General features: G+C 38.9%; 1 protein-coding gene across 1 annotated transcript in view; it reads left to right on the forward strand.

The window, feature by feature from the left end:
• Nucleotides 1–14,391, forward strand: part of LOC127542576 (uncharacterized) — a 55,841-nt gene that overhangs the window by 27,343 nt on the left and 14,107 nt on the right. The window contains exons 35-47 of the mRNA XM_051968306.1: nt 219–290; nt 962–1,033; nt 1,775–1,846; nt 2,901–2,972; nt 7,638–7,718; nt 8,487–8,558; nt 9,312–9,389; nt 10,110–10,181; nt 10,772–10,843; nt 11,594–11,665; nt 12,431–12,565; nt 13,311–13,466; nt 14,232–14,303. Of these exons, the coding sequence (XP_051824266.1) occupies nt 219–290; nt 962–1,033; nt 1,775–1,846; nt 2,901–2,972; nt 7,638–7,718; nt 8,487–8,558; nt 9,312–9,389; nt 10,110–10,181; nt 10,772–10,843; nt 11,594–11,665; nt 12,431–12,565; nt 13,311–13,466; nt 14,232–14,303 (1,098 nt within the window). The remainder of the gene's footprint in view (nt 1–218; nt 291–961; nt 1,034–1,774; nt 1,847–2,900; nt 2,973–7,637; nt 7,719–8,486; nt 8,559–9,311; nt 9,390–10,109; nt 10,182–10,771; nt 10,844–11,593; nt 11,666–12,430; nt 12,566–13,310; nt 13,467–14,231; nt 14,304–14,391) is intronic.

A 14,391-nucleotide genomic window follows, 5' to 3' on the forward strand; every position in this document is an offset into this window, starting at 1 on the left:
AGATTAAAAGGTAAAGAAGACTTTTGAGGTCCTACTCATTTTTTTTAACAAATGGGAAATCTGAGAACAAGAGAGATGAGGGAATTTTCTAGCATAATACCCTTATTGAGCATCCCATCCAGTTCTTAGTGATTAAATTATATCTATAATCTGTACCCCAATGTACTATTCTGGCTAAACTGCTATTTTACTTGGTCCTTTTCTTTCTCTGGGTGCAGGTCCTTGGACATCTTCGAAGTCAACAAATGTTCATGGAATTTCATGGGACCAGTATTCTTATCCATCCATAGGTAAGTAAAGAGGATATTATGTATGGAAAGGTCAATTCTAGTTTAACCATTCCAGGATGGATAGTAATCTAAGACAAGGACATCCCCCAAAGAAAACTGGGGAGAGGAATATGAAGGAAGGGGTGGGATATATGGGTATGAACCCTCTTAGAATAACTTTCCTTAGTACTGTGTTGATATTGAAAATATACCAAAATGTGAGATATTGCCTTCCACCCTCACTGAGAATATTATTGGCTGATTAGAAGGGAAGTTTTACCTCTTTTCTGATGACCAATCAGAACTAGGGGACCTAGATTGACCTCTTCATATTGTCATGGGAGCAATGCATTTCTGGATTGGAAGTCTATGTTAACTCCTACCCCAATCTACTCTACACACTCCTATCCCAATCTAGAGAGTTTGTGACTCTAGCATAAGCTCACTCTCTTGAAGGTAGGTTTACAGATTTGAAGCTAAAGGGTTCTTTTCAGGTCCTCTGCTCCAACCCATATATTTAGCAAATGGTGAAACTGACAACAAGGGGGATAAGGGAATTTGCAAGAATCATACCCTCAATAAATATCCAAGGTTCTTCTTAGGGTTTTGTATGGGATCTATCCATTATAACACAATATAATAGTCTAGCTAAGCAGTTATATTACTTGGTCTTTTTCCTTCCCTGAATGAAGGGTCAACATCACCTGGGCCCTCAACAGATTATTTCAGAAAATCCAAGAAAAAATATACTTACCAAACTACAGGTAGGTTAGAAGGAATATTATGTATAGTTGAGTCAATAGCTAATTAAATGATTTGAAGACGGCTAGCATTCAAAGATAAGTACAGAGATGAAGGAGAACCGTGATGTGGTATAGGAAGGAAGGGGTAGGATTTCTGGGTTGGAACTCACATGTATTAGATGAATGTTGATCCTCAGGCAGTCCATAATGTAAAGTAGCAGCATTTATTTCAAGTGACAGGACTTCAAGAGAAGATGACTTTCCTTAATATTATGTGAGTTTTGAAAAAATACCAAAATGTGAGACACTGCCCTCCATCATCACTGAGAACACTACTGGATACTTAGGAACCATTACCAGCATTCTGACAATAGGCAAATATCAGGGACCAATGATGACCTGTTTACTTTGTCATGGGAGCAATGAAATTCTGGCTCGGTAGTCATGGTAACTCTGGATTATTTTCCTTCCCATTCCTCTCCACTCTGTATTCTCCAATCCCAACCAAGGCAGTTTGTGCCTCATACATTTGCCCTCTCTTTTAAATCTAAGCTTACAGATTTAAAGGTAAAGGGGACCTCCCAACTTTTTCTTTTTTTTTACAAATGGAGAACCTGAGAACATGAGAGGTCAGGGAATTTGCAAGGATCATACTCTTATTGAGCATCTCATTCAAGTCTTAGTGTTTAATCTATCCTATGTATCCCAATGTAGTATTCTGGTTAAGCTTCTATCTTACTTGGTCTTCTTTCCTGAGTGCAGGTCCTTTAATGCCTTGGAAGTCAAAGAACGTTCAGGAAATTTCATGGGACCAGTATCGTTACCCATCCATCGGTAAGGAAGGAGTTATATTATATATGGATGGGTCTATGGCTAGTCACACCATTCCAGGATGAATATCAACCAAAAAAAAGGGAATAGAATAAGGAGAATTGTGGAGCACTTCAGGATAACAGTGGTGACTTTCTTTAGTACTTCTGTGATATTGAAAAAATACCAAAATCTGAGATACTACCCTCCATCATCATTGAGAATACTACTGGCTAATTAGAAGGGAAGCTTTACCACTAATCTGAGGACCAATCAGATCTAGGGGACCCAGCATGACCTTTTAATTTTGTCGTGGGAGCAATGGACTTCTGGAATGGTAGTCCATGAAAAACTTGGAATTTATTTCTTCACAAGCAGCTACACCCAAAGAAAGAACACTGGGAAATGAATATAAACTGCTTGCATTTTTGTTTTTCTTCCCGGGTTATTTATACCTTCTGAATTCAATTCTCCCTGTGCAACAAGAAAACTGTTTGGTTCTGCACACATATATTGTATCTAGGATATACTGTAACCTATTCAACATGTAAAGGATTGCTTGCCATCTAGGGGAGGGGGTGGAGGGAGGAAGGGGAAAAATCGGAACAGAAGTGAATGCAAGGGATAATGCTGTAAAAAATTACCCTGGCATGGGTTCTGTCAATAAAAAGTTATTTTAAAAAAATTAAAAAAAAATAAACCCTAGCCATGAATATTGGAAACTCTCAAAAAAAAAAAAAAAAAGAATTTATTCCTTCACACCCCAATCCAGTCAACACTAAACCCAGGCATCCCAACCCAACCCAGGCACTTTGTGCCTTAGGCATATAGACTCTCTTCTGGAGGTAGCTTTATAAATTTTAAGCTAAAGGGTCCTTTTCATGTCCTCTGCTGCAACCCATATATTTAACAAATGGGGAAACTGAGAACAAGAAAAGTAACAGCATTTTCAAGCACTAAATCCTTAATGAACATCCCAGGCAGTTCTTAGGATTAACATGTGTCCATCCACTGTTACACAATGTAATAGACTGCCTAAGCTATTTCTTACTTGGTCATTTTCTTTCCCCAAATGCAGCTTCTACATCATATTGGAAATCAGAAACACAAAACGTAAATTCTGCGGAAAAGTATACTTACTCATGCAGAGGTAAGGGAGAAGGTATATGATATATTAGTGGGTCAATAGAAAATCAAACTATTCCAAGATGGCTAGCATTCAAGGATAAGGACAGAGATTAAGGAGAATTGTGGTATGGAACAGGAAGGAAGGGGTGGGAATTCTGGGTAGTCACCCACACATAGTAGGTGAATGTTGAGCCTCAGATAGTCCATAGTGTAACGTAGCAGCATTTAGTCTAAGAGGCACTGTTGTGACCAGCACAACACAAATGGGCTAGTGGTGGTTGCAAATGAGAAGATGGGGTTGCTGATAATTCAACAGAGTTGTTTAGTAATAGAAATCATGTTGCTTATTTATCTTAAAACCATATATTATTATGAAAGCGTTGTTATGTAACCAACCCTGGTTTCTGTTTTCTATGATCTAACTCTCTGAAAGATGCTAGGGACTCAATCTTATGTAAAATTCACAATACTCCAGTACTTGTGCCAGGACCTTATGTTTTTCAAATGATTTCAAGCTTAAATGCACTCTTGATTAATCTTCGGTGGAAGGGAACATCCCAGTTACTGAAGTTTTTAGCTTCCTGGGAGTTCTCTTCATCTCTCCTTTTTAGTTTATTGAAATGCTCTCAAGTCTTGAAGTCTGAGGTCCTGCCTGCAGACCTTTTACAAAATCCTTTTAATTGTGGTCAGAAAACAACCTACCAGAGTAGGTCTACAGATATAAATACATATAAGTAAAATTGCAGCAAATGCTATGAGTATAATTTCATGCTCAATGGTACCGAATGTTCCTTGTACTCTATTAATCCAATAAGCAATTGTTTGGGCAGTCTGGTCAGGTTCTAGATTTTCATGTGATTCTTTACCTAACATATCAGCAATCTTTTGAAGATCTTCAGTATCCAATATAACATTTGAATTTCATCATAATCCATTAAGGTGATTTCTAATTTTATTCCATTCCCACTCTTGACTCATTGTATTCCTTATTAATCATACAGAAACTAGTGAATCTGTAATCACACACCAATCTTTGTCTAATCCTCAATATTTCCACTTCTTGTCCTATTTCAAGGACATCCTCCCTTGACTGATTTATAGTCTCATAAAACTCCTTATTAATTTTATTCTATATAGCAACCTCTTTCGAGACATTCAGAGTAAGTTCATGCAAATAATTAGCTTGAAACACTTGATTCTGAACAGTGGTTCCAGACATAGCAATCGAGGCATTGGAAGTGAAAATAGAAACGAATGTATTTATACCAAAACCAACATGAAATACATCTTTTCTTTCTACTTTAGTTGAGTAAATGTTCACTGTTCTCCAAGGAATATTCTGCTCAAGTGTGATACCAATTATCACTCCATATAGGTAACATGTTAAATGAAGGTTTCTTAATAACAAACACAGTACTGGTATTAAACTTACTTCCTATCAGAAACTTTGCATTCCCTGCAAGTAACATAACAAACTCCTTCCACTTTTGTTATTATCACTTGGCCAACTTCTCCCCACATGAAAGCATAATCATTCCTCACACTTGCCTTATGGTAGCATTATATGATACATTCTTATTTCTATTCTGCTAACATCCCTCTATGGGAGCAAATGGTAATGTGCCAAACTTGATCATTCCCTTTTGATTGTTTCCCTATCAATTCAGTTTGGGGTAACCCCCATGCATATGGTGATTACGAGGGTCATTATGTCAAGACACATAAGTCTGATTCCAAATTATGTGACAAAGTCCCTGCTCTGTTCTACAGTCCAGAAAAGAAGGACCAGCTTCTTCAGAGTCCCATAAGGCCCTATCTGAACAGGGTGATATATGGATTCCCCAATTGGGAGTTGTTGCTTCACAGTTCTGTCCTGATATACCCATAATAATGGTTGTTAGACTGAGGAAATGCTGTATGCTTTGTGACACTACAGACTTAAAGCCTTTTTTATGCAATTGGAGGATTGCAACATTTCTACTAGCCAAAAGCCTGTGAAAAGTGTCATATTTATAATCAAAATGAATAAGTTGTATCAGACTACAGCTGTCAAAGCTAGCATTGGTAGTGACACATAGGGGAGGATCTTTAGGAAGTCCAGTAAAATTAAACTTAATTATTGAATTACTTGACTCTCCTCCATGTTTATTAATATCAAATTCCTTAACTAAATATTGAGATCCATTACCATACAATAGAATTTCAGAAATGTATTCTCCCCATCCAACTACTCTTACCCACATTAGGCTTTGTAGAATACCCCAGAAGATTTGCGTTTTTCCTTCTCCCAATTTAAGTTGTGCCACCCCTACAGCCAGTTGCAGGAGCCATGCAGCTTGATTTCCTTTGCAGTGTGGTCAGCCCCTCTTTTTTTTTCCTTTTTTGTTTTTCTTTTTTCTTTTCTTTTTTTTTTCTTTTATGTTATGCTCTGGATCAGTTTGGACAGGGTGGCTACATCTTTCCAGCATCCACCTATCTCCTTCAACTATGGAAATACAAAGATAACTGACCCCAAATTATTACCTTAGCAGAGCCCCTCCATGTGCCATTGACATCCTTCCACAGCACATATTGTGATAGGAGGGCGGACAGCACCCTTTCTGTTTCTAACTTTTTCTGTTCCTCTTTGTTTGAGGAAAAATGATGTAGTGAAGAAAAAGGTAAGTCAGCTTCCCAGCTGACTGTGGAGCTTATTCAATGTGGAACTTTATTCAGTGTGAGATAATTAATGGTATATAATGCTTTAGCAAGTCTGTTCTTAGGGGACTTCTCTCCCACCTTTGTTTATCAAGAATGACTTTCAAAGTTCTATTCTTACCTTCTATTTCTCCTGGTTTTGATAAGCAAATTTTTCTAATGTTATACAAAGAGAGGGTATCAGAAGGATTGCCTGAGGGCCTTTCTCTTTGCATACTTTGTATAAAGGTTTTTCAGACCCCTTCCTTTTCACTGATAGTATCTTGGGGACCACTGGGAAACCAGGGCACATTGTTATGAACATCCTGTAAAGATGCTCTTAACTTATTTTTCTTAGCCCTTAAGCACCTTTTTAACATGATTAACTGTCAAAGTTTAAGATATTTCCCGTCATTCTTCAATCCTTTCGTTATTTGCCCTTTCATTGTTTTACATCTCCATTTGCTCTGAAAAATGAAAGATGAGCCAAGCTGGTGAGCAGCTCTGCTGGAGCCTTCCCCTTACCTTGATTTAAGCTCTTTGACCTCCAGTTACCCAGGAGGTACCAACTGCTAGAAGATTGTCTTCCTTACCAGTTCCCCATCAGGTCTCTGCTTTCCTTGTGGGCTGCTTGATGCAATCAGTGCCTGATAGGATCAGGGATCCACATTGGACACCATTTGTTGTGAGCAGCATAACACAAATGGGTGAGCAGCAGTTGCAAATGAGAAGATGGTGTAATGTCCAGGCTAGCTTTCTGGAGGTCCTCGGGAAGGGCCTTGGTCTCAGCAGTATAGTCACCACGAGCATGGTCAAGAATAGAGTCTAGATTCTTTATTCTGGCCCAGTCTTGATCTTAGTGCAGGAGGCAGGACAGCCACCACGAGGCTGGTCAAAGATAGACTGTCTCTCTTCCAGTCCTTCTCAGCCCTTATATACCTTATTGTAATTACATCATTACAGCATACTGAGCTTGTGTGAACTAGAGAGCCATGACATCACCATGCCAAGTATATATGGGAACTAGAAAATCATTATATCACCATACTAAGTATATAGGTGAACTAGAGAACCATCATCTCATCAATCACACTGAATTAATACCTTATTTCAAGTATACTTCTCCAGAGTTAGGCCCTTTAACAGATGGGGTTGCTGTGATTCAACAGACCCATGTATTAAGAGAAATCATGTTGCTTATATATCTTAAAACCATATGTTATTATGAAAGGCATTGCTCTGTAACCAATCCTGGTTTCTCTTTTCTGTAATCTAACTCTCTGAAGCATGTTGTTAGTTTCTAAGGACTCAATCTTATGCAAAACTCACAATGTCCCAGTAATTGTGCCAGGAAATTATGTTTTCTCATAATTTAAAATTTAACTGCACCCTTGACTAAACTTAGAAGGGGAACATCCCACTAATCGAAATTTCTAAATTCATGGGAGTTCTCTATATGGCAGGACTTCAAGATATGATTTTCCTTTGTATTTTTTGGATTTGAAAAAATAACGAAATGTGAGATACTGATCACCATTAGTGATCAGTGAATCAGTGAGAATCAGATCTGAGAATACTACTGGCTACAGAGAGGGGAATCATTATCACTTTTCTAGAGACTAGTCAGATCTAGGGGATCCAGGATGACCTCTTAATTTTGTCATGGGAGCAATGGACTTCTGGCCTGGTAGTCCAGGGTAACCCTGTAATGTTGTTCTTCCATTTCCTTGGCACTAAATATTCTCCCATCCCAACCAAGGCAGTTTATAGCTCAGCCCTATGCCCTTTTCTTGAAAGCTATCCTTACAGACTTAAAGGTCCTGTTCTCACACTAATTTTTTTTAAAATAGGAAAACTGAAAACAAGAAAAGTAAAGAAATTTTCAACAATCGTAACATTATTGAACATCCCAGCCAGTTTTAGTGATTAATCTGTATGTACAATCTGTACCCCAATGTACTATTCAGGCTAAACTGCTATCTTACTTTGGTGCTTTTTTTCCTGAGTACAGATCCTTGTATGCCTGGAACATCACAGGATGTAGGTGGAATTTCATGGAACAACTGTAATTACCCATCTTATCCATCGATAGGTAAGAAAGGAGGTATATTATATATGGGAGATTCAATGACTAGTTAAACAATTTCAGGATAGATAGCAAACAAGGACAAGGACATAACATAAAGAAAATTGGGGAGTGGTATAGGAAGGAAGGGGTGGGATATCTGGGTATGAACCCTCTTAGAATAGATGGATATTGAGCCTCAGGCAGTCCAAAGTATCATGGAGCAGCATTTAGCTCAAGTGGCAGGACTTCAGGATAATGATAACTTTCCTTATTACTGTTTTGTTGTTGAAAATATACCAAAATATGAGATACTGTCCTCTACCCTCATTGAGAATACTACTGGCTAATTAGAAGGGAAGCTGTTCTGCTTTCCTGGCAACCAATCCGTACTTGGGAACCTAGACTGCCCTCTTAATTTAGTCACGGGAACAATGGACTTCTGGATTGGTAGTGCATGTTAACTCTGGAATGTAGCTCTTCCCACCTCTATCCATTCTGCATCCTCCCATCCCAATCCAAGCTGCTTGTGACTCAAGCACAAGCCCATTCCATTGAAGGTAGGTTTACAGATTTGAAACTAAAGGCTAGTTTTCAGGGCATCTGTTCCAACCCATATATTTACCAAATGGTGAAACTGAGAACAAGAGGGGTAAGGGAATTTGCAAGGAACATACCCTTAATGAACATCCAAGGCACAACTTAGGGGTTATTATGGGTCTGTGCACTGTAATGCAATATAATAATCTGGCTAGACTGCTACATCACTTTGTCTTTTTCTTTCCTCTACTGAAGAGCCAACATCACCTGGGTCCTCAGGAGAATACTTCAGAAAATCGAAGAAAAAATATCCTTACCAAAGTGCAGGTAGGTTAAAAGGAATATTATGTATTGGTGGATCAATAGCTAATTAAACTATTTGAAGATGGCTAGCAATCAAGGACAAGTAGAGGTATGAAGGAGAATTGAGGCGTAGTATAGGAAGGAAGGGGTGGGATTTCTGAGTAGAGACCTACATATAGTAGGTAAATATTGATCCCCAGGAAGTCTATAATTTAAGGTAACAGTATTTATTTCAAGTGGTAGGACTTCAGGAGAAGATGAATTTCTTTAGTACAATTTGAGTTTTGAAAAAATACCAAAATGTGACACATCGCCCTCCATTATTACTGAGAATACTACTGGATACTTAGAGGGGAACCATTACCACTATTCTAGGGAGTAGGCAGATATAAGGGACCCAATTTGACCTCTTAATTTTGTCATGGGAGCAATGGACTTCTGGCCTGGTAGTCCCTGGTAACCCGAGAATGTTTTCCTTCCTATTCCTCTGCACTCAATATTCTTCCATCACAACCAAGGCAATTTGTGCCTCAGACACATGCTCTCTATTTTAAAGCTAGGCTTTCAAGTTTAAAGGTAAAGGGAACCTTTGAGGTCCTGTTTTTCAACCCAATTTTTATTTTTTACAAATAAGGAAATAGTGAACAAAAGAGGTAAGGGAATTTGTAAGGATTATACCGTTCTTGAGTATCCCAGCCAGATCTTAGTGTTTAATGTGTACCTCACCTCCTTACTAGTAGCTAAGCTACTATCTCATTGTTCCTCTTCTTTCCCCAGGTGCAGGTCCTTTGACTCCTTGGAAATCAAAAAATGTACATGGAATTTCATGGGACCAGTATTCTTATCCATCTACGGGTAAGGAGAATATTATGTATGGAAGAGTCACTAGCTAGTTACACCATTCCAGTATGAATAGCAATCAAGCACAAGGACATAGATTAAGGAGAACTGGGGAGTGGTAAGAAAGGAAGGGGAGATGCCTGGGAAGGAACCTTCTTAGAATAGGCGACTTATTTAATACCAGGCAGTCCAAAGTATAATGTAGCAGCATTTGGCCCAAGTGGCAGACCTCAGGATAACAAATGGTAACTTTCACTAGTACCGGTGTGGTATTGAAAAAATACCGAAATCTAAGATACTGCCCTTCATCATCACTGAGAATACTATATGCTAATTAGAAGGGAAGCTCTGGCACTTATCTAGGGACCAATCAGATCTAGAGAAACCAGGATGACCTTTTAATTATGTCATGGGAGCAATGGATTTCTTGAATGGTAGTCCATGGTAACCCTGGAATATAGCCCTTCATACCCCAATCCACATAACGCCCTTCATCCCCTATGTTCTCTCCTTTGAAGGTATGTTTATAGATTTAAATCTAAAGGGTAATTTTCAGTTCCTCTGCTGCAATCCATTTTTTTAACAAATGGGGAAACTGAGACCAAGAGAAGTAGGGAGTTTTCAAGTATCATACCCTTAATGTACGTGTTTAGCATGTGTCTAAGAACTGTAATCCAATGTAAAAGACTGCCGCAACTACTATCTTACTTGGTCCTTTTCTTTCCCCAACTGCAGGAACAACATCGCATTGGAATTCAGGGATACAAAATGTAAATTCAGGAGGAAATGATGCTCATTCACCTATTGGTAAGGGAGAAGGTGATGTGTTGGTGGGTCAATAGCTAATTCAGTTATTCCAACTTGGGTGGCAATCAAGGATAAAGACAGAGATTAAGGAGAATTGTGGTGTGGCATAGGAAGGAAGGAGTGGGAATTCTGGTAGGTACCCACATATAACAGATGAATGTTGAGCTTCAGTCAGTCCATATTGTAATGTACTAATATTTAGTCCCACGTAGCATGATTTCAGAAGAAAATTACTTTCCTTAATACTTTTTGGGTTTTGAAAAAATACCAAAATGTGAGATACTGCCCTTCATCATCACTGAGAATACTGGCTACATAGAAGGCTTACCATTACCACTTTTCTAGGGACCTAGTCTTGTAAGTTTAAAGGTAAAAGGTAAAGGGGACATTGGAGGTCTTGTTCTTCCAGACTTTTTTTTTAGAATGGGAAAACTGAGAACAAGAGAAATAAGGGAATTTTCAAGGATCGTGCCATTATTGAACATCCCAGCCAGTTCTTAATGTTTAATCTATGTCTATAATATGTACCCCAATGTAGTATTCTGGTTAAGCATCTATCTTAATTGTTCCTCATCTTTCCCCGAGTGCAGGTCCTTGCACATCTTGGACATCAAGAGATGGACATGGAAAATCGAAGAAAAAATCCACTTACCCAACAACAGGTAGGTTAAAAGGAATATTATGAATTTATGGGTCAGTAGGTATTTAAACTATTCCAGAATAGCTATCCATCAAGGATAAGTAGAGAGGTAAAGGAGAATTGTAGTGTGATATAGGAAGGAATGGGGTGGGTTTTCTGGGTTGGGACCCACATATAATAGGTAAATGTGGATCCTCAAGCAGTCCATGATATAAGAAAGCAGCATTTATTCCAAGTGGCAGGTCTTCAGGAGAAGACCTTTCATACTATTTGGGTTTTGAAAAAATATCAAAATGTGAGACACTGCCCTCCATCACCACTGATAATAATAATGGATACTTAGAAGGTAACCATTACCACTATTTTGGGGACTAGTCAGATATAGGGGACATAGGATAATCGGTTAATTTTGTCATGGGAGCAAATGGCTCCTGGGAGTCCCTGGTAACCCTAGAATGTGGTCTTTCCCTCTTTATTCAATACTCTCCCATCCTAGCCAAGGCAGTTTGTGTCTCAGGCCTTTAGCTTCTCTTTTAAAGCTAGGCTTAGAAGTTTAAAGGGAAAGGGAAACTTTGTGGTCGTGTTCTCCCATCCAAATTTGTTTACAAATGGGGAAACTGAAAAAAAGAGAGGTAAGGGATGTTGCAAGGATCATACGATTAATGAGCATCCCAGCCAGTTCTTAGTATTTAATATTTATCTATCCTCTGTACGCCAATGTAGTGTTCTGCCTAAGCTGCTATCTTATTGGTTCTCTTTTTCCTGAGTGCAGGTCCTTTGATGCCTTGGAAATCAAAGAATATGCATGAAATTTCATGGGACAAGTATCGTTACCCATCCATAGGTAAGTGAGGAGGGATATTATATATAGAAGGATCAATTGCAAGTGAAACCATTCCAGGACAGAGAGCAATCAAGGACAAGGACATAGAGTAAGGAGAATTAGGGAGTGACATAGGAAATTAGGGGTGGGATATCTGGGTAGTAACCTTCTTAGAATAGGTGAATATTGAGCCTCAGGCCATCCAAAGTATAATGTAGCAGCATTTGGCCCAAATGGCAGGACTTCAAGATAACAATGAAGACTCTCCTTAGTACTGGTGTGGTGAAAAAATTCCCAAATCTGAGATACTGCCCTCATTATCACTAAGAATACTATGGGCTAATTAGAAGGGAAGCGTTAGCCCTAATCTTGGGATCAATCAAATCTAGAAGACACAGGATGATCTTTTAATTTTGTCATGGGAGCAATAGACTTCTGAAATTGTAGTCCATGGAAATGTTGGAATTTAGTCCTTCACACCCCAATTCACTCAATATCATCCCATCCAAAACCAGACACTTTGTGCCTCCAGCAGATAGTTTCTCTTTTACAAGTAGTTTTACAAATTTTAATATACAAGGTCCCATTCATATCCTCTGCCCCAAACTATATATTTACCAAGTGAGGAAACTGAGAACAAGAAATTAAGGGAATTTTCCAGCATTATACCCTTAATGAACATCCCAGGCAGTTCTTAGAGTTAACATATGTCTCTCCAGTGTAACACAATATAACAGACTGCTTGAGCTACTATCTTACTTGGTCCTTTTCTTTCCCTGATTGCAGGTACAACGTCACACTGGAATTCAGAGATACAAAACCTAAATTTAGGGATACAAAACCTGAGTTCAGGGATACAAAACCTAAATTCAGGGATACAAAACCTAAATTCAGGAGGAAATTATGCTTACTCGCACATAGGTAAGTGAGAAGGTATAAGATTTTTTTTTATTTAATAGCTAATTAAACTATTCCAAGATGGCTAGCCATCAAGGATAAGGACAGAGATCGGGGAGAATTATGGTATGGCATAGGAAGGAATTGGTGGGAATTCTGGGTAGGCACCCACATCGATTGTGAATTTCGGACAGTTCATAGTGTAATGTAGCAGCATTTAGTTCAAGTGGCATCACTTCAGGAAAAGGTGACTATCCTTAGGACTTTTGCATTTTGAAAAAATCCCAAAATGTGAAATATTGACCTCCATCATCACTGAGAATACTACTGAATACTTAGAGGGGAGCAGTTACCACTATTCTGGGGACAGGTCAGATTAGGGGACCCAACATGACCTCCTAATTTTGTCATGGGAGCAATGGACTTCTGGCCTGGCAGTCCATGGTCATATGGGAATGTTGTCCTTATCATTCCTCTCCACTTAATACTCTCCCATCCACCCAGGGCAGTTTGTCCCTAGACCTAGGCCCTCTATTTTAAAGCTATCCCTACAGGTTAAAAAGTAAAAGGGAACTTAGAGCTCCTGTTCTCCCACCCATTTTTTAACAAATGGGAAAACTGAGAAAAAGAGAAGTAAATCAATTTTCAAGGATCATACACTGATTGAGCAGCCTAGCCAGTTCTTAGTATGTAATATGTAATAATCTGTACCCCAATGCAGTATTCTGGCTAAGCTGCTATCTTGGTCCACTTCTTTCCCTGAGTGTAGATCCTTGGAAGCCTACAACATCAAGGGACGTGCCTACAACATCAAGGGACGTGCCTACAACATCAAGGGACGTGCCTACAACATCAAGGGACGTGCCTACAACATCAAGGGACGTACATGCAATTTCATGGGACAACAATACTTACCCATCAATAGGTAAGTAGGGAAGTATATTACATAGTGGAGATTCAGTGGTTAGTTAAACGATTACAATATGGATAGCAATCAAGGACAAGGACAGACCACAAAGAGAATTGGGGAGTGTCATAGGAAACAAAAGGTGGGATAGCTGGGTAGAAATTCTATTAAAATAGCTGAATATTGAGCCTCAGGCAGTCCAAAACATAATGTAGCAGCATGTAGTCCAAGTGGCAGGATTTCAGGATCACAAAGATGACTTTATTAGTACACTTTTAGTGTTAAAAAAAAAACCCAAAATGTGAGATATTGCCCTCCACCTTCACTGAGAATACTACTGGCTACTTAGAGGAAAGTTTTATCATTTTCCTGGAGAAGAATTAGGTGTAGGGGAGCTAGACTTCTTAATTTTGTCATGGGGCAATGGACTTCTGGAAGGGTAGTCCATGTTAACTCTGGAATATAGTCCTTCCCACCCAAATCCACTCTACAATCTCCAATCACTATCCAGGGAGTTTGTGACCCAGGAATAAGCCCACTCTATTGAATGCAGGTTTACAGATTTGAAGCTACCAGGTACTTTTCAGGACTTCTGCTTAAACCCATATATTCAACAAATTGTGAAACTGAGAACAAGAGGTGTATGGGACTTTGCAAGTATCATAGCCTTAATTAACATTCAAGTCACTTCCTAGGATTTAGAATGGTTCTATCCACTGTAACACTATGTAATAGTTCGGCTAAGCTGCTATATTACTTGGTTCTTTTCCTTCCCAAATGCAGGACAAACATCACCTGGGTCCTCAGGAGAATGTTACAGAAAATCAAAGAAAAAATCCACTAACCCAACAACAGGTAGGTTAAAAGGAATAGTATGTATTGATGCGTCAACAGGTATTTAAACACTTCCAGCATGGCTAGCAATCAAGGATAAGTACAGAAA

This window comes from Antechinus flavipes, chromosome X, assembly GCF_016432865.1.
Source record: "Antechinus flavipes isolate AdamAnt ecotype Samford, QLD, Australia chromosome X, AdamAnt_v2, whole genome shotgun sequence".
Classification (NCBI taxonomy): domain Eukaryota; kingdom Metazoa; phylum Chordata; class Mammalia; order Dasyuromorphia; family Dasyuridae; genus Antechinus; species Antechinus flavipes.